We start from the raw sequence: 19997 nt of genomic DNA, 5'->3' as shown, positions 1-19997 counted from the left end.
TTCTGTGAAAACATAACTTTCTATGTGACAGCAAACAAAACTCAAGGCAACCCAACCAGCGCAAAGTCCGCTTCATGAGGCTGGCCTTTTTGAGGTCAGAACACATTTATGGTATTTTACTTAAACAGAAGGTTAAATTATCTAAAATAAATGCTCTTGATCTTCTTTGGGAGGTTCTGTTTTTATAGTGTTTTGTTGTTGTTTGTGTTTTTTTTTTTTGTTTTTTTTTTTTTGTTTGTTTATATGAGTACAGTTAAATTCCACGGCAACCTAAATCAGCAGGATTTCACCTGTGACTTCCACAAAGGACAGGACTTGTGCTTTTTGTGAAGTCCAAGACCCATGCCTCAGTCTTTCACTGCAGGAACTCTATGTTTGGCTGGAGAAGAAAAACGGACTTTATGAAGTCCTTTTATTTTTTCCCACATATCTCTTGATGACTGAATACCTCACAAAGAGCCATTGTATTTATGCTGTCTCTACATACAATCCCAGAATCAAATTTGTTGCTTTGCCTTTGAGCTCCTGTCGGCCTCTTGAGGGGCCATGGACCGGCTGCCATACTGACGTTAGAAAGCTGGTGATTACACGTGGAAAGTTAGTTTTCAAGCATTGATCTCTCTATTCTTCCTTGGTTTTGAATGGCATGGGGAAAACGCTCGGAAACAGCTATAAGTGTTTCTTTCTTCCAGTGACCTTCTTAGGAACAAGGTAGGGCAATCTACTTCATCCAGACCTCATCACCGAAGAAGCCTCCAAACATCATTGTTTTGGATCAATTGCCCTGACAACACTCACAGCATTTCTATGGTGTATGGTATTTCACTCTTTGAGGCCTAAAAGACTCCAGTGGTGCTGCTGCTCTCTTAGTTGTTCTCTGTCCTTTTTGTGCTTCCCAAGAGTTAAAATGGAAACAGAAGTGATCCACGAGTGCTCTGACAGGCCGGTCATGTTCTCCCTGGTGGTAACCAGAGAACAACGACAACAGATTGAGTGAATTATTTGTTTTTAGTGGATTCAATCACACTTCTGGTCAGGGCGAGGCTCGTTTTGATGCTCCTACCTGCTAACTTTGCCACATCAGGCATCAAGAGCTGGTGGAAAGTTTAGGAGAGAGACCTAATTGGACACTGAACAGATGGTACCCACAACTCTTATTTTCGGGAGCAGTGGTGAGGAGTGCCAGAAGTACTCCTGTGAGGAACCGGAGAGCTGGTGAATGACTGATGGGCAAAGGAACTGTGTAAGGAGATGGTCCAGCCAGGTTAATCCGATAATGGCTGGTGGGAACGTGGCCAAGGGCTGCCACGTCCCTAGGGCTGAGGTATTCAATAAGAACAATTACTGGAATCGTCAGTCCAGTTCCAGCTGTCCAGACAGTGGATATCTCTTCTGTAGTAATTTAAGAGCCTGTGGTATTCTGCTGCTGTAGTAGTCTGCAGTGCTAGTCAAAGTAATTCTTTTCCCAGCTCAAGTCTAATTAAGGGGAGCTCTTGCGTAAAGTGAGTTAAATTCGGTAGTCACAGCCCAGGCCCCATGGAAAATAGTCTAATTCAACTACAGTAATATACTGTAATATAAATATAATGGAAATACAAAACCATATAATTTAATTTGACATGACTGGCAGTTTTTTGCTAAAGTCGGTGAAAATGAACGAGTACAAACAATGAACTTCCCTCTTTGCTTTGATCTTTTATTCTCGGTACAGTGGGAAGGTGGTTTCAGGATGACTTTGTGCCGCAGCCACCTAAACAAATGCACTGACAACATGCAAATTCCGAGCTCTCTCTTGAAACTGTAATTTTTAAATTTCAGAGGATAGTTGTAGCACACTGAAGTAATTTTAAATACGTTCCGGACTTTCCCACATCCACCCTTTGTGCTCCAAGGTGGATGAGCCCATCTGGGGAACCCAAGCTGCTCAGGGCCTAGAAAGGCTATTTCTGGTATGACTTTTTTCTAACCCTAGGAGCCCAACAGCCCTAATAACAGCAGCAGCCCTACTGCAGGAGCAGGGACACCCATTTACAGCCTGTTGGGGCAGCGCCCACCGCTCTGCTGGGATGCCACAGAGGGCTGCGGGCTCCTTCCTCCCTTCACTTCCACCCGCACAGGCGCTGCAAAAAAACCTCCGGGGGAGGAAAAAAGGGGCAGCGTAAGGTTCTTTTATTCGTTTTATGCTTGTTTTGGGTTGTTTTTCCCTATGGGAAGCGCGTAGTCCACCGCCTCCCCTCAGCCTCCCGCCCAGCGCACGCGCGGCCAACGGCGCCTGCGCGGAGCCCCGCGGCCGCCTCAGGGCCGCCATGGCGCCGGCGGCGGGCTGCGGGCGGGTGGCGGCCGTGTCGTGCCTGGTGCTCTGCGCCTCCCTCCTGCTGCCGAGGGCCCTGCTGCCAAGGGGCGGCGGGAGGACGGAGCCCGGGGCCGCGCCGCCCGACGGTAAGAGCCCGCTGAGGGCCGCCGGGGCGAGGACGGGGCTGCCCGGGGCTACCCGGGGCTGCCGGGGGCTGCCCGGGGCTGCCCGGGGCTGAGGGGCCGCCCGCTGAGGGAGCCGAGCGGGGCTCAACGTTTCGTGCCTCTCCCGGGCCTGCCCCCGGTTTTCTCGGCCCTTCTCTCTCACAGCAGGTTGTTCGCGGTGTTGGGGTGGTGTTTTGTTTCTCCTCTCCCTCAGCGTGCTGCCAGCGTTGCCGAAAGCCAACGTTTCCCTGCGGCGTTTCGTTTCAAGGCTTCATCCTTCTGTTGCTGGAGCGCTGCCGGGGTTTTCGTAAGAAATAAAAGCTCGGTGAAACCATCCTCATCTCCTCATCGCTTAGTTTCCCACTGCCGTGCCCCAGACGCCGTGTCCACGCGCCATGCTCCTGTGGTCAGCGTGCCCCCCGTCCTCCCGCTTGCATGGCCTCAGCTCTGAAGGTGTCCAAAACTCTCCGAAAAACAAGCTGCCACCGGTTTTAAAAGTGCTTCTAATGTCAGCCCTCAGTCATAGATGTCATGCGTTTCATACAACCACGTTGGCAGTTCACAAAGCCTTACAGACGACGGCACCAGACCTGCGGTCAGTTTGCACTGTCACAAAGAATAAAGCTCCTACAAGGAAAGCACACGGGGCCTCAGGCGGCTCCTTTGCCCAGCTGGGAGTTGTGCAGGGCACGCTTTGGCTGCTGGCAGGTGTCCTTACGTGAAGGAAAGTGAGATGGCCCCGTTTTGGGTGGTCTCTGTGCTTTCCTCCTTCACCTCCGCCTGCAAAAATCAATGAAAATGTTAAAGCTTTTGACTGTGCCCCTTAAAAACAGCTGTGTGGTGATACAAAGTAAGCGTTCCAAAATTATTTATAAAATTATTCTTTGACCTTTTTTGAGCAGGTTTCTAACGCTGTGATTTCTAGGAACGCAGCTAGAGCCGTTTTGTAAATGCCAGCGAAAGAGCAGGAATGCACGATGTTTGTCCGGCTCATCCTGATGTCACACTGCCGGGTTCAGAAGTATTCATTTATAAAAAAAAAGAGTCAGAACAGAAAAATACAAATGACTACATGCGGAAAATAAATCTAAAATACGGGTCTAGTGATAGTTTTTAATAGAAATGGAGAGACCTCAACAACAAACTGGATGTGAGTTTGTAGTGTTATAAAAAGGACTAATTGTTTGGGGAATTAGAAGGTGTTAAAGAAAAGCACCAGTGTGACATTGTCTTGAAAAAGAATAGGTTAACTGTGAAGAAAACATTTCTTTATAAATTATTCTAAACTATCATACCAAACACGTAGGCTATACAAGAATATCTAGAAGGCAGATACTTCTAGTTTAGGGAAGATAATTAAGAAGATCATGGAGTCCATGTGTCTTTCCATCTGTTAATATTTCCAGCCTGAGAACCCTTTACACAAGTCATCTCTTTGACAGAAAGTTTTATGAAAATAGGCTGCTAAGAGCAAAAGATTTTTTTATTTTTTTTTTATTTTTTGAAGCCCAAGATGGAGAATTCAGTGTTAACACCTTGCTGGTTGTCAGAGGGAAAACTCGCATGTCCTGCTTAGCATGAGCTTTGCTTCGAGCCCGTCTCTTCTTCAAATAAAGTCCAGCAGAGCACAGGAGAAAAATGTATGAAACTCTTGAGTTTTGGTTCTCACAGCAGCTCTTTCAATTTGAATTCCCACGACGGTCTGAAAAAGAGGTTGCTTTTTCATTCACTCAGCACACAAGCACCTAACACGTGCCTGTCTGTGGTCAGACGGAGACGTCGCTTGATTTTTTCGATGAAGGGTGTGCCACCCTCTCCATCTGGGAGTGGTTTGTGCCTTCCCTGGAAATGCAGAATCTGGACAAACATCACCTACCAGCGTGTTAGGGTATTTTTTTTAAATAGCACCAGTTAGGCTGTTTAATGGACAGTGGCATCCACATCTCTCCACGTTTCCATTTATGTACCATGTATTTGACAGCTGTTCTGCACATCTGACTTGCCTCTGCTGTTTGTGTGGGCTCAACAGGGAAGGTTCAGCACCAGAAGCCGTGAAACTCCAACATTCCTTGGATAACGAAACGACTTGCACGTGTCCCCTTGGCCTGATTCTTTTTGGCTGAATTGAATCTTTTAAAGCAGAAGGGAGGCCTCATGAAAAATGAGAAAACGAATCCCTTTAAATACAGCTTCACCTTTGCCGGTTGTTTTCTGTGCTCTTCCCTTTCTTTTTAATTAATAAAGAATGGCTGCACGAATGTAAAATGCTTTACAAAGGCCTACATGACATTGCTGCTGTAGCAATGGGACTTTCTTGTAAATAAGATGCTCTTATTTCCATCACAGGCCTTGAATAATTCACTAAATTAAAATGCTCAATAACAGCTTCCTCAAAGTTAAGCCTGAGCTCGCCTGAGAGCATTTTTGGTCGGAGGGGCATTCCTGCTCAGTGTCATTAAAGCCTACAGCAGTCAAAAAATCCATGTCATCACCTACAAGAAAAATGTTTTAGTAGCAGGCCTTCACAAATTATTGATACAGCTTCCTAATATGTTTACTGTAATTTTCTGTGCTCGGGAATTTAGCTGTGATGGTGTTTCCTAGCAAGAGCAAATGCTAATTTAATCTAATCTTCTGTTGTCTCGCTTCCAATAAAGGTACCTGCAGCCGGGTGCTTCCAGGGGTTAGCTGGTTATTTTCTGCGTGATTCCAGACCTGCTTTCTGCTTTCCTGGCAGGGGTGGCCACTCAGCAGCCGGCCTGGGGCAGCGTGGCCACGGGCTCACTTCTGCCCCCTTAGTGGACAGAGGTGGAGAGCAGGATGTCAAGTACAGCGGGCAGTAACATTGTGAATTTCGGAGAAAAATTGGTGAACTGGTGGCAGCGAGGAGATTTAATAACTGTGTGAGCTTCAGTGAGATTCTGCCACCTCTGTGTTGAGTGAAGCCAATTTTAACAACAATAGCTGAAAATCTGTACTGGGCTAGCACTGCAGTCACGTATCAGTACTGCAGCTGGGTTTATGCGTTAGCACACCTTTGCATCCTAGTGAAAAAAAAAAAAGAAAAGAAAAAAAAAGGCTGTTGTGGTGATTTTTTGAGCAGAGGAGCAGAAGTACAAATGTTGGTGGTCACCCTGCTAGGGGTGGTGATCCGTGGTGTCTTTGGACGGGTACATATGCTTGGTAAACTCTGTGCTTTGTTAATTGCCGTGCCAGCTTCCTCTCTTCCTAAAATCAACAGATTAATTGTGCTCACCTAACTCCTAGCACATAGTAAATGACTGGGGACTGACTCTACAGACTTAGTAATGGTCCAGTGGGTTGCCTTTTTCATCAGCGGTGGTGCATTTAAAATTAGAGAAGAGAGACCAGCTGTACCTGCTCCAGTTTTAGGCTGCGTGTAAACGGGTGAAAATTATTAGTAGAAAAATAATTGCTGTGTTTCTGTTTTGTTTTGTGTTTTTTTTTCAGGGAAGCCTGGTCGCTTTCCACCCAGGATGCATTACCAGGCGACCCCCGACAGCCGAGCTACCCCTCATTTTCCAAGGTCTCACCTCGCTGAAGCAGTTGCCAAAGCCAAGGCCGGTGGAGGTGGTGGCGGAAGTGCTGGTGGAACTGGGAGAGGTCTTGTGGGGCAAATTATCCCTATATATGGATTTGGCATCTTCTTATATATCTTGTACATTTTATTTAAGGTAAGAGCAACATACATTGAAAAGTCAAGGATACATAAACTGAAAAAAAAATGTTAGTCCCACTTCTGTACCAGATTTCATCTCAGGTTTGCTCAAAAGAAATGTTTAAGCTGGACCTTTGACTGGTACTTGAAAGATTGGCGTATCCTGTGCTTTTTGCCATTTAAATACTGTAACAGTGCAGCAAAGGGTTGCTGTGATCCTGCGTTGGCCTCTGAGCTGTGAAAATTTTAAAGGATTTATTTTTCCTACTGGAAAATCCAGACGTCTTTTCTTATGTTAGATTGATTTTGAATACACAAATAGTATTCTTTTATATCATGTATTATTACACATTCTTTATACTGTATATGTCATGAATTTTGTTATGCATTTAAAGTGGGGGAGATGGAGGACCATTATGGGATACCTTGTGGAAAAAAAGCACCATGTTGGTGGAAAGGGGGAGTTTGTAAGGTTGCTGTGACCACTGGAACCAGCAAGGAGCTGGCTGAGGAATAAACATACAGCCCAAGTCCCACTCAAATATTTCACACGTATTGTCAACTTCTAGCTTTCTGTGGCACAGATGTGACATCCATGTAGGTGATTACAGAGAGCTGCTGTGGAAGGAAGGAGAAAGGGACAAGCTCTTGCAGATTTTTATTTTTTTTTCCCTGTTGGAGCTGGGGCTTAAGGCAGACTGACCAATGTCCAAATAGTAGAGCCTGCTCTGGAGAGAAAGAGAGTCCCAGGCTGACTCAAGGAAACATGGTAAATTGGGTAAACTGATCAAATAGAGAGAAAAGGAAAAAAATAGGGAGCCTGCAGCTTCTATACAGAGCCAGCAGTATAGAGCCACATTTCCTGCAAGTACAAAGTTGGTAAGGAATAGATGGCAGAAAACGTTGCAAGAGAGACAAGTTGGGTCGCGTATAAGTCCTTCAGAACCTTTCACTTTCTTTCACAATTATTTCAGAATAATAATTTCTTCCCTCCTATACACAGAATAATTACAAGATCAGGCCATTTGATGTTACAGATAAATGTTCTAAAATTAAGTTATTATTAGTGAGTTATACTTTCATTATGTTTTAATATAAAATTCCAGGTAACCTCAGGTAACATATTCCGAGTATCTTTTAGGAGTTTTCAGATGGGAAGATTCTAGGCCTCATTCACAGTTGCCTGTTTTTGCTGCTGGGGATATTATTCTGTGATTAGTTCCTAGCAGAATTTTAGCTTTCTATCCTTTTCTTTACTCTTTTGCCTTGGGGCCTTGCATATTGCTATTGCTGTAACTCATACAGGGATCAACTTTTTTCACTTAACAGCTGGCTTCCAAGGGAAAAACTACAGCTGGAGAACGGAAATGCCCTACTGCTGCACCGGGAAACATGAAGAGGAAAATCAGTAAGTTCTATTTCTAAGTTGTATCTGAGTAGCTGTTCACTGTAGAGTCACAGTCTCACTGGGGTCTTCACATTCTGGACACATTGTAAAGCTGCTGTTGCACTGTGTTAGCAGCAAGCCAGGACTCTGTGCTGGAAGGAACAAGTGTTAAAGTGAATTACTGCACCATTACGTTCTAATCTTATTTTGCTAATGAGAATATACAATAGTAGCTTGGAAGCCCCCTTGGAAGCAATGTGTTTTCATGAGGTTTTCTGAATTAACTGCACCTATTTGTTGAAAAGCGAATATAACTTTTAATTAACAAATGGCCAATAGGATGTCCATCTGTAATTATTCTATAATCTGTAATATTCTAGTAACAGTACATAAAGATATTGTTAAAAGCTAGCTTCATTATTACTATTTTTAATTTATAAATTCTTAGCCATCATCAGGCTTGTCCCCATTTTTTAATTTCCTGTTTGCAATGTTCAAAGTTTTGATGAGCACAATGTAAAGAAAGCAGACAGTATCTGAAATATTACTGTGATTTTAGCTAAACATCACTGAGTTAAGAGATTTATCGATTTGTAGGCATTTATTAGATAAATTAATAAACTTACTTTTAAAGATTGTATTAGTTACCGTATTGGTATTTAAATGTGTTGTGTTTAGCTGGCTAAATTGTGATAGGAAAGAAAAGCACTTCAGGTTTTATAGAAAGTGCTAGCAGCAAGGTAATGCTCTTAACATAGCTGTAATTATCTTGACATGAAGGTGTGTATTAGCAATACCTAACACACTCAGTACTATGCATTGTATTTTCAGTGCGCTTGTACTGCACTGTGCCTGCCAATTTTGTGCAATTAGCAACAGCAATTGTAATTTTTTCTCTAATGCTTGGTAAGAGAAACTAGCTGTGCAGTAGGTTAAACATTTACCACCATGACAGCTCAGAGAACTAGTGATGAAAGCGGTTCTGCCTTTTTCTAGAGCTCTTCATTTGTATTCCAGAAGCATTCGCTGCAGTCAGCAGCAGAGCAGGGGACCCATTGCTAGACTAGGAACCTAAGACAGTCACTACTTAGTTACTTGGACAGGGTAATTTCCTTTCTCTTTGCCAAGTTCCCTTCACCTATTTTTAAAGTCTTTGGAATCCAAAATAATAACCGCATTCTCTGCAGAACAAAGATCTCTGCAAAATCAGGATGTTTGTGGATGGTTTTCTCCATTGCTGCTATGTCAGAGGTTCACTGTGCCTTTGTGCTGCTTAACTAGGTGTGTCTGTAGCATCTGAATAGTTAACCTACCCAGCATTTGTTTTGCAGCCAGTAACAATGGCATCTCAGCTACAGGATTTTCAGCATAACCTACGCATGCCAAAAAGGAGCTTGAGCTCAAGCATTTTTGTTGAAGTCCATGCTGTGGTATCTTTACGGTTAACCCTGTAGACTAGAATAAAGCCAGTATGGGTGTTCCTGCACGTATGCAGGCGTGCACACTATTGTACTACGGACACATGTTTAGAAAAAGGTGCAACCACAAAAAAATGGTGCTTTGCTCTCCATAGTCATGTGGCTAGTTGATATGCAGCCCAGTAAGCCTGACCAACCATTAGCCCTTGCTGCCTACCCTGGAAAACCTTTAAAGAGTCAGATGCCACCAAGCCCATGAACGTTACTCTATTTGACAAAGATGTGATTTCTCAAACTTTAGACTCATTAAAAAATGCTCAAGTGACCTCTGTTCCCAAAGACTTAACAGGTAAACTCCACAAGAACTATTGATTTTGCACCACATAGCTGACCTACCTTTGGTTGCCTTAGAAAAAATAATAAAATATATATATATATATATATATATATACACATGTACATTTTGAAAGCTCCTACTGACAGATCTTGGGACTTTCTTTGTTTTACAGCTGACTATGAGCTCACCCAGCTCCAGGAAAAACTGAGAGAGACCGAAGAAGCTATGGAAAAATTAATCAACAGAGTAGGCCCTAACTGTGACAGGTATGTTTCAAAATACAGCGTATTAAGGTACAATTCTTCCCTGACTTAAAATTGAACTTTCTTACATTGACTATGTTAAAATAGCATTATTATTTCTGCTTCAAACTGTAGAAAATTGATTTTAAACATCATGCATTTTTGTTCAGCAGTCTTTCTCTTTTCAGGGCCTATATTTGTAATAAATCATTCTTTCCAACTACACTTTCCTTAAGCAGAAGAGCAACCATCTCTCTCCTCCCACTTTTGTATACTGCAGTATTTGGAAAATAATGATAGCTACGTCTAAACAGAAAATGAAACGTCTGTATTTGAGGTGCAAAAAACAACCTGTTTTATCTGGCCAATGTCATTTTCTGAATGATTCCCAAGAGAGCCATTTGTTTTAGGGTATTTTCCAGTGCAATGGATTACTATTTTCTTTTTATAAATAGAAATGATGTGATAATCTATGTAAATGTCTGTTAATATCTCTATAAAATATTTGTTTAGGGTCAGAATTGTGTAATAACCTGATTTCATAACCAGTAAATCCATGCATTTCCTTAGAAATACAGAAGAGTTGTAAAATCGGGATTTAAACATTTGTTTATTCTTGTTTGCCATAAATCTGAGATCACTAGTCAACATTATAAAGAAACACTGAGAGCAAATTGACCACGTTCTTTGGATCAGTGAATGCCTCTATTTTAAACCATTCTGTAGAAACAATTCTGTGCTGGACTTGTACGTTATATCCATTTTGCTTCAAAAAATGACCTCCGTGAGCACGTAGTTTTGTCCACGTTGCACCTTGAGCTCTGTTGTGGCTGTAGTCATTTCAGCACGGCGAGGTGCCAAACTTGCCTGGTTTAGGCAAAGGTGCAGTGGGAGAACCCCTAAACCAGCAAGTGAAACACAAGGACACTGTTTCCACTATCCTTACTCAGCTCTGTTTTAAAGAGCTAATGCAGGGCTTTATGCTTACCTTTAAGCTGCCAGAAAGGCTTATGTTCTGCCCAGATATAGGGGCAAATAGCTCAGTATAGGGCATTTTTTACTGATAAAATGGGTTTAGGGCCTGATCCAGTATTTGTTCCTCTCAGTGCAATTGGCTGAGAGCCTTTATTTAGTAGAACTTCCCTTCTTTGTTCACCCGAACTATTTATATACACAGATCTAGAGAACTCAGGGAAAATCAGAAACTGGACCTAATAGTGAATTTTGTGTATAGCCTCCCTTTAAAAGAGGGGAGAAAGCACCTCTAAATGGAGCTGTTTTTCAAATACAGCCAAGCTTTGAAGCTTTTGAGAGAGAAAGATCGTATTCTGTAGGATGCAATTTTGGGTGCAATTTTAAAATGCAATATAGTGCATTTTAATAATGATTATTTTAAGATCATGAAGAAAGAAAAAACAAAAACCCATGAAACAGTTGACATGTCTGAGACAGCACCTTAGATTATGGATATTCACTACAGTCATGAGAGCTCATGAGAACTTTACCTGCTAGTGAGTACTTTGGGATTCAGTGTAAGCACTGACACTATGAAAACAGCTTTGCTGGAGATACAAAGGGCAAAAACGATGGCCTTTTCTTAAGCTGTAAACGTTGTGCATCTGTCCTGTTAGTTTTTAAGAGTACGTTGTATCCTGGTAAATCTCCCGTATGCAGGCAGCCAGATGTCTTACACGTTGCCAGCATCCTCCAGTTCCTGAAGACTTTAACTGAAGTAGAAATATCGCACGGGCTTTGGTTTTCCCTATCTACAGGGAAATTCTTCTCTTAAGCAAGGTATCTGGAGTCGGAATGGAGCTGTGACGTACTCACAGAGACCTTGTGTTGCAGAAAGAAAGCAGGGCGTTCTGATGGGAATATCCAGCTCGTTACGAATTCCTGCACGAAATGCCACTGTTAGGCAGCTGCATTGATTGAGCCTATTATTTGAGCTAGTGCTAAACAGACAGATCTGTCTGTCGTTATGCAGGTGATATATATTCAAATTACATACACTTTTGTCTAGGAAAGGAGGATAAGTTTGGCAGTTCTATTACAGCTTCTGTCAAAGGCAGCTAGCTGATGAAACCAGTTCTTTTCATGTGCCAGTTAATTCACATCTCAGATTCTTCATCTGCATAACCCAGGCTTTTGGGAAGATGCCATCTCACACCGCTGCTTGTTCTGCGCCAGAAACTGCCACACACCTTGATGGGACTCAGGGCAGCCTCCACATAGCGCTGGGACTGCGTCATCTTCACAAACTGGGAGGCAACCCCTTCGGGGGAAGCACGGAGAGGTGGCAAGAACCAGATTTCTGGCATTTCAGCCTTGCTCTGCCTCAAATATCTGGATAGCTGCTAGTGATACAAGACAGCCGGCTCCCAAGCTACAGTCTGTTACCAGACGAGGGTGGGTGGGACTGCACAAAAACCAGCCCATGCTCCACACGTGGATCACCACTGCACAAACCAGCAGCACGATGCTAATGTCTTTGGTTTTAAACCAGAATGGCACTACTGCCTCCAGCGGAGTAACTGTTGTGTGTCATCATCATTCCTGTGTATGCAGAGTAGCATGAATACCTGTTAAGGTGCTGCTCCATTCTAACAAGAGGAAAAAAATATGGATGCTGCAGGTTTTCAAGTTTATGAGAATTTTGGCACCTGACACAAGGTTTACAAAGAAATTTGTACCTAAATCCAAAATCATTTATCAGTTTCCACCTCCACCTCCCCGTCTAACCCCTAAGATTCACTAAGCAGCTGTCTACTTTAGATAAAATCATCTTGGAGATTATCTGTCTGGTCTGGAGATCATCAGAAATCATCTGTCCACCCTCACATACCACCTACAGCTCAACACTGTGCGTGTCCAGAGCCAGCCCCTCTGAACCCCCTGTGTAGGGGCTATATGGATCCTGCCTAAAACACAGCAGGATTCAGAAGAGAGCCCGAGCAATGTCTCGGTTCCATGATGAGCTTGAGTTAGTACTTACAGAGAGATCAAACACCCTCTCAAGAACAACATGAAACACAAGATGAAACAAGCAAAACAGTCAGAACCATTTTCTCCCCAAAGTACAGCCACTGATCTTTCTTACTGTAACCTCCTGAGGGCTTGGTAGACCTCAGGCCTTCTACCCTCCAAATCTTTTTTTGCCTGTAAGATTTTCATGAGATTTTTGTTTTTCAGTGAAAACAGGATGTAATAACTACATAATCTTACCTGTTGGAATCATTTTGTTATAACAGTGGTTGTATTACCTATCATTTTGGAATCATTTTCTTATGACTCGTAGTAATCACTAGAATCATCCGTGTAAAACCAGTCAAAATTATACTTTGCTTTTAATCTGATAAAAAACCTCCCTCTGATTCTTAAGGGCAAGTTAAAACTAAGTGTAACACACTCTTAGCATTTTTAAACCTGCTCCTCCAAATCAGGCATTACTGTTGAATCTGTTTGATATAACGTCTATCTAATCTTTGGGTCTATCTGTAACAACTGGCTTATTTCTCAGTGAGGCCTTGCAAATTTAATCCCTTTAATGGTCATAATTAGGGCAGCGTTAGACTCTTCAGACTAATGTTTGTGTGAGACATTTTGATTAGGCCCACATTCTATGATTTTATTTAAAATGTTGCCTAGGTTCTGATTTACATTTTCCTACAACGCTTCAAACAGGACTCAGGTCTCTAATTCTCACTTAAAGACCAGGAATTTCTGTAGTGTCTTCTGTATCATAACTCTTGAATAATTTCTTCCATGTCGCTTATCTAAATCTACCCTCTTTTAGTTTAAAACCATTCCCCCTTGTCCTACCACGGCACTCCCTGATAAAGAGTCAGGGAGTCCCAGCTTTCCTGCAGGCCCCCTTTAAGCACTGGCAGGCCCCTGTAAGGTGCCCCCAAGGCCTTCTCTTCTCCAGGCTGAGTAACAGCGGTCTGAATTCTGTTGCCTGATGTTTTCTACCAGGACCCAAAATGTTACAACAGAGCAGGAAAAAAGGTTACTTCAGCAGCTGCGAGAAATTACTAGAGTGATGAAAGAAGGCAAATTCGTAGATGGCACCTCTCCGGAGAAAGAAGCTGAAGAAGCTCCTTACATGGAGGACTGGGAAGGTAAGCAAGAGGCTTTCTAACCACTACCCTGATGAGAAAAACTGAGCAAATTTTACTTTTTTACTTTAAACCCAAAATCCTTTCAAAATCTAACTTCATTCTTCCTATTCAGAAAGTTCTCAGAACTTTGCAAGAGGTGATTTGTTTTCCCAACCACAATAGAAAAAAGGAAAAAAAAAAAAAAAAGCAAAAAAAAAAAAGCTTCTGAGTCAGCCAGCATTTTCTTTAGTGTAAAGACTACACTGTCTGCTGCCAAAAGTGGCATGTGAATATTCACATATGCTTCATTTGCTGCTGAGTCTTGGCTGCTGTGGGTTTATCTTTCCCTTTATTTGATAGATTTCACAGAAAATCCTAAAACCCTTGGAAATTTGAACCAATATGTTTTGGAGAACTTACAATTTTTATTTTCGATTTGTTTGCTCCAGTATTGTAAAAGTCACCTCCAGGAAGCCTGTCTTTTAAAGATTCCTCATTGTAATGTCCTTTCTGTTCCTTGCTGTTTACTTGTCACATGAATGTGTTTTCAAGACATCCTGGCTGAGCTGTTTGCTTTCCGAATTCTAAATGCATCTTTATGCAGACTTAATTCTGTGCTCCTTAGGAAGCTTTCAAAAATGATTCAAAGTATAAAGCATAAACAGCTGCCTCAAGCGCTGTTTTCTTAAATCAAGTTCATGATCCATTCTATAAAATGAAATGCACAAAGGCATTGACTCATATCTGGTTTCCAACTTTATAAATAATATGCCATTTATTGCCAAAGTCTTAAAAATCTGTAGACAGGGAAAACAACAAAAAAAGAATATATTTAAAGATCTAAAACACAATTTTCACCCATTAGCTGCCACAGCTTTCAGCAAAGCTCAGATAGTCATTCCTGAACAACTGGGTTGAAATCCTGGCTCCCTAAAAGTCAGTGGGGGTTTTGTCATCATCTTCCAAGGAGTCACGTTTCGCACGTTCTTGCCATGCAATTAAATAGATGCCACTTATAATGCCACTTATACTGTCAGTGCTAAAAACAATTGTTATAACACTTTGGCATCCATCACTGAAATCAGTACCATTTTAAAACTCTTGTTAACGTTTCAAACCACGTCACTTTATTCCTAAGGTTACCCAGAAGAGACCTATCCCATCTATGATCATTCCGATTGCTTCAAGCGCAAGCGGGAAACAATCCTGGTAGATTATCCCGATCTCAGCCAGCCCTCTGCAGAAGAACTGGCCGAAAGAATGGAGGGCATGGAAGATGAGGATTACCTGTGCAATGAAACCCTACTCTCTGGCCTCACCATGGGGAGGGACAGCCACGATTTAAAGCAGAAAAAGGATGAGGGAACTGGCATCAGTGAAGAGGAGAGGGACCATCATGACAGCCAGAGCACTGAGGAGTGTTGTTACTGCTACGAGGAGGAGGAGGATCCTGCTGTTATCGCGGAGAATGCTGTATTCCACTCAGAGAGCTGCAGTGAAGCAGAAGAGCCAGCCTCAGAGGACCTGTTCATGGAGTCCGACAATGAAAATGCAGCACTGAAAAAGCAAAAAGCTGGCGATTCAGGTGAAACAGGCATGCTGAGAAAGCGCAACACAAAAGGACATGAGTAACAGTGACAATATGTGAATGTCATCCAGGTGGTGACACTAAAGGTCATAAACTGTCAGTTTGTGTGATTTTTGCTTCTGAAGAAGAGAATTCTTTATTCATCTCTGTGTACGAATTCGATTCCCACAGTAACAATCACATCATCCACCCCAACTGCAAGCCAACACCCTTTTTCATGCAGTCATGTCAACTTATCACTACCTTGCCAGGAGCACTTTGTCCTTCCTTTTGGAAACTGATACCTCGAAGAAGATTATTCCATTCCTATATTTGTGTGTTTTTTTTTTTTTTTTTTCTTTCTCATTTCTGAACAAGCAGGGTTTGTGTTTTTTGTTTTTTTGTTTGTTTGTTTGTTTTTTTGCCAAGAGTAAATCAGATGTCTTTTTCCTAAAAAAAAAATCTCTTTTTTTTTTTGGTGTTACCTATTATGGAAACGAATCAAATTCAGATATAGTTAAGAGATTATCATGAAGCTGGAGGAGAAAGTATGCCTTCTTACTCTTAACCGATCAGCAAAACAGACCATAGTCACACAAGTCGTTCTTTCTCCACTGCGTCATTGCTGCTGGAAGCCCAAGAAACTGCTGTTGCTACAATTTATAAAACTTAAATGCTACCACAACCCACAGCCCATTTCCCAGTTTATTTAATGCTGTAAGACCAGTAGCGTAACCTTTTTTGCGTCCCAAGAAAAGCATAAGCAAGACTGAAGCATAATGTGTTTTCTTTGTCTTTGCCATAGCCATGGTGAAATGACTTGCTGAAACTCCCAGATGGGCACAGGAATCAGCCCGTGCATCGTGTTGTAGAACATTTAAAATATCCCTGGTGATTTGCTCTTGAACTTTGGAAGTACTGGAAGTACACTGAGCGGCTCATTGGAATCCGTGCATATCTATGTTTAACAAAACACACATGTACCACTATGTGCCAGCTGTATCCCCAGATCACCAGGGCGTATCTGGAGTATAAAAAAAGCATTTTGCCCTGCACACTCAGATTGGGTTTGTTGTTCGGTGGATGTCTGCCTTTGAGGCATCTCTTTTGGTTTTGTTAGCACTGATTTGTTTTCCAGGTGACAACTGTGGCCCAATGTCTACATCGTAGTATCTTATTCGTAAAGAATTCCTGCTTAGAGAATTAAGGAATAAAGACCAAAAATATGTTCATAGTAATGGAAGACTGAAAATAGAGGAAATATATTGAGTACTCTGTTTTACTAGGAGTGTATGTCTTTTAAAATCATTCTGTAGACCAACTTTTATTTTTTGTTTCCTGGAGCCCCTCAACACTGTCCTTCTCTCTTCACTGTCTCAGTAGTTCGAGCCCTGTCTCTGAGCTGAGCTCGTGTCGCTGGGAATCCCTGCTGGGCCTTCACAACACCCATGAGTGCAGTGCTTCTGTCCAAGCCAGAATCTCTGCAGGTGAGAATAGCAATTGATAATTGCTATCTTAACTCTGCTGCAGCTCACAGAAATACGGACTTAGAAGATTTTACCTGTCTATATAAATATGTGCTCATGTCGTGCTTCAAATGCCAACAGCTTATAAAGGTATATGAAATTTTAAAAAGTCATTGCTTCCTTTAAATTTGTACATTTAACTTTGTGCAAGATATTGTAAACACGTGAAAAAGTGGTGTTACACGTAAAGCGTAGGGTAGAATTTTTAGCTGTTTTCATACTTCAAGAAGCTAAAACGTGGTAAATTGTTGTGAACAACAAAGTCCGCACTGCAAAGTGCGTTCATTGTGAAACTCCTGCAGACTGCATCCAAATGCTCCTGCTCTGAAGGACAGTTCAACTCCGGACAATATCCAGCGAGTCACTATTTGTGTGCATTGTGCTGGATTATGCACACTCATGTGGGATACAGATAAGTAGTCCCGTGGCCTCTGATGGCCAGTGTTTCCGTCTTGGCTAAACACGTAGGCTGACCAGGCCTGGAGGCAGCTCTGACTGTGAAGACACCCCAAAATTTTATTGTATCTACCTGGCTGCTGAGTGCTGCATTAGTAACGACTCGGGTACTGCAGAGGCAGAGCCAGCAGCCAGGGAGGTAACACGAACACCTCTTGAAAAAGGGAAGGGAGCGACGCTTGTAAAACAGCATAGTTTTTAACAGTGTATTTTGACATGAGGTTTTCTGAAAGGAGAATAGATGACGATAAACTAAGGGCCAGATCACCACAGGCACTAAGGAATAGCAAAGCCCCAGCATTTTAGGCACCCGTCGGCCTAGAAGAAATTCCAGTTTCTAAGCGTAGCAGAGGGACAGTGAGGCCCCTGCTGCCACACACAGCCTGGCTAAGCAGAGAGCTGCTTTGGCCAAACACCAGGAATGCCAAAGGGAAGACTTGTCCCTACAACAATTAATTCCAGACTTGGAGGTCACTCAGTTTATAAATGTCAGTAGGAATTCGTCAAGCACTTTCAGGGCTGTCCCAGCCTTGCCTTGTAGAAGCTAGGGATAAAGGCGGCCTGTGATAATGACACTCACTACAGTAGTGGGAGGCATTTATAAATCCTCACACTGACCTGGAGCAAGGACCATGAACCTCCGCCGTCCCCCAGGGGTGGCCTAACCAATTCATACATCCTTTGGAGCTGTTCCACTTTGCCCTGGTAGTTAAATTATCCTTGTATTGGCAGCATAAATATCAAGAAACTGACGTGTGACATACTAATCTTTGAAACTAATAAAAAAAAAAAATTTAACTCCTACATCCAGTCTGGTTTTTGACCTTGGTCCTTCCACATTTAAAAATAATAATAACCAAAGGTTCCCCTCCGAGCACAGAGACCAGTTGTCAGGACTCCTTTCAATGCCCGTGAGACAGACAATTGCTTCATATTCCTTTGCAGCACCAACAGGCAGAAATGAGAGTAATGCAGGTTGACAGTGCGGTGCCAAAGAGCCTGAACAGCTCAATCTTGAGGTCTTGATCACCTTGGCAGCCCCGTGGAGAGTACCAGTAAGTGCTCTTAGGATGTGGGCAGTGATACGTCGTGGCTTACCAGGAGCCTTCAAACTAATACTGCCCCTGTTTATCTGACGCTTCCTTTTCTTTGCTTCAGCTCCTGAAACAGAAGCGTGTATTTATGTGTTTTAGAAAGGCATCACCTCTGAAGCGCGCCCAGCATTCTCAATTATTAATTGCTCATTTTTAGCAGAGAGCAGTTGTAATTTGAAGAAGGGTTTATTTAAATAAAATTAGGATTCTGCCAAGAAATTCTCTTAAATCAAAATCACGGGTCAGAACATGATCAAACCTGGGACACAGGAATAAATATGGAAGCTCTGATGGAATCCCACTGAAAGCAGTTGGGCTGATTAACAGCACATGCTCCTCTACTTGCAGTGTGTCTTAAAAAAGAAATAAGTGGTTGTACTTTTTATTAGTGCTAAAATAAATAGCACACTGTTCAAATTAAATATCTGATAAAACATTCACTACCACAGAAGTGCTAATTATTCCCGGGTATTTGTTAATGGTTACAAGTAATTACAGGCGTTCTATGGGATCAAAAAATAAACTATGAAATATAAGATCAGTGCTGGTCCCCAAAATGCTGTAAACAAGATTATTAATTAAATAATACTTGTGTAAGAGATAAACATGTAAGAAGTTTATTAGACTCTTTGCATCAAAAATCAGTGATCTATTAATGATCTATTTTGCAATGTTTTTTATATATCAAATATATATTTTATATATCATAATTCAAAGAAACGTAATACAACATCAGATGACACAGACCAAGGATCCAATGTACAAATACAGCTGGAAAAATTGGTCTAGTCAGGTAATTTTTATCAGCTTTGGAGCATCACCAATTTTAGGGAGGGGCAGATTCCTAGAAAGCAAATAGACACCTGACAGTAGACGCGTCACTTTTTATGGTTATCATTTTTGTTTGGAATTTGTATTAGCATTAAAGGTAAAAATACAGCTAAAACAACACTGGAAACTCCTTATGTTAAAAACCTCCATATTCTGTGTAGGTAATTTATTAAGGTATCTCTGACACGGGGTATGGAAAGACATAGTTGCTTCAAACTAATTAAGTTTAATATTTTTGCACAATGTTCAGTATTGACACACTGGAAACTATATGACAGAAATAATGGAAATTATATGAATTATGTAAATTATGTGAAAGTAAGAAATCAGTCATTGTACGTCCTGGTAAATAAACATGTACTCCAGAATACCAAAGAGTTTCTTTTTTAAAAAAAATACTTCAAAAAACACATTCTTGCAGGTTTATCTAAGACTCCATATAGACCTGAACCAACGTGAGACACTTAACTACTCAAAAAAGAACAAGACAATCTGGTGCAAACAGTCCTAACATGTTACAGGTTTTATGAAAAAAAAAAATAAAATAAAAATGGTTCACAAGATTAAGACAATTTTTGCCACCTTTGTTGTTTTCCAGTTTTTAAACCCCATATAATTTAAAGGAAAACAAGACCATAACATACTCAAATGTTACTGGATATCATCGGTTTATTTAAGAAAGGCAAAGGGATGAATTAGAAAGTGTTTACTGTGGGGATAAAAAACAATCAATGGAACTGCTTTTTTGTTGTGTGGGTCCAGAAGCATCCATGTAGCACCTCCATTTTCTACTTCTAGTAGTTTAAATAACTCAGAATCAAAGCTGCATTTTTCTTCACAGACAGATATAAACTGTTAATTTCAACCACAAAAAGAGAATTTTACACTTTTAAGAGACTAACA

General features: G+C 41.7%; 1 protein-coding gene across 1 annotated transcript; it reads left to right on the top strand.

The window, feature by feature from the left end:
* The first annotated feature begins 2264 nt into the window (after window positions 1-2264).
* On the top strand, window positions 2265-19645 carry RIC3 (RIC3 acetylcholine receptor chaperone). The gene is made up of 6 exons (XM_068685238.1): window positions 2265-2439; window positions 5929-6152; window positions 7466-7544; window positions 9451-9544; window positions 13496-13641; window positions 14759-19645. Exons 1-6 carry the CDS (start codon window positions 2307-2309, stop codon window positions 15250-15252), a joined length of 1170 nt encoding a protein of 389 aa, XP_068541339.1. The 5' UTR covers window positions 2265-2306; the 3' UTR covers window positions 15253-19645.
* The last annotated feature ends 352 nt before the right edge of the window (window positions 19646-19997 follow it).

This window comes from Anas acuta, chromosome 5 (assembly GCF_963932015.1).
Source record: "Anas acuta chromosome 5, bAnaAcu1.1, whole genome shotgun sequence".
Lineage (NCBI taxonomy): Eukaryota > Metazoa > Chordata > Aves > Anseriformes > Anatidae > Anas > Anas acuta.
This window is presented reverse-complemented; position numbering and strand designations above follow the sequence as displayed.

Excerpts from the sequence above, each read along its gene's own strand:
- RIC3 (XM_068685238.1), top strand. The coding sequence starts at position 2,307 with ATGGCGCCGGCGGCGGGCTGCGGGCGGGTGGCGGCCGTGTCGTGCCTG. Across the intron at positions 2,440-5,928 it reads CGGGGCCGCGCCGCCCGACG|GGAAGCCTGGTCGCTTTCCA; the intron begins GTAAGAGCCCGC and ends TTTTTTTTTCAG. Across the intron at positions 13,642-14,758 it reads TTACATGGAGGACTGGGAAG|GTTACCCAGAAGAGACCTAT; the intron begins GTAAGCAAGAGG and ends TTTATTCCTAAG.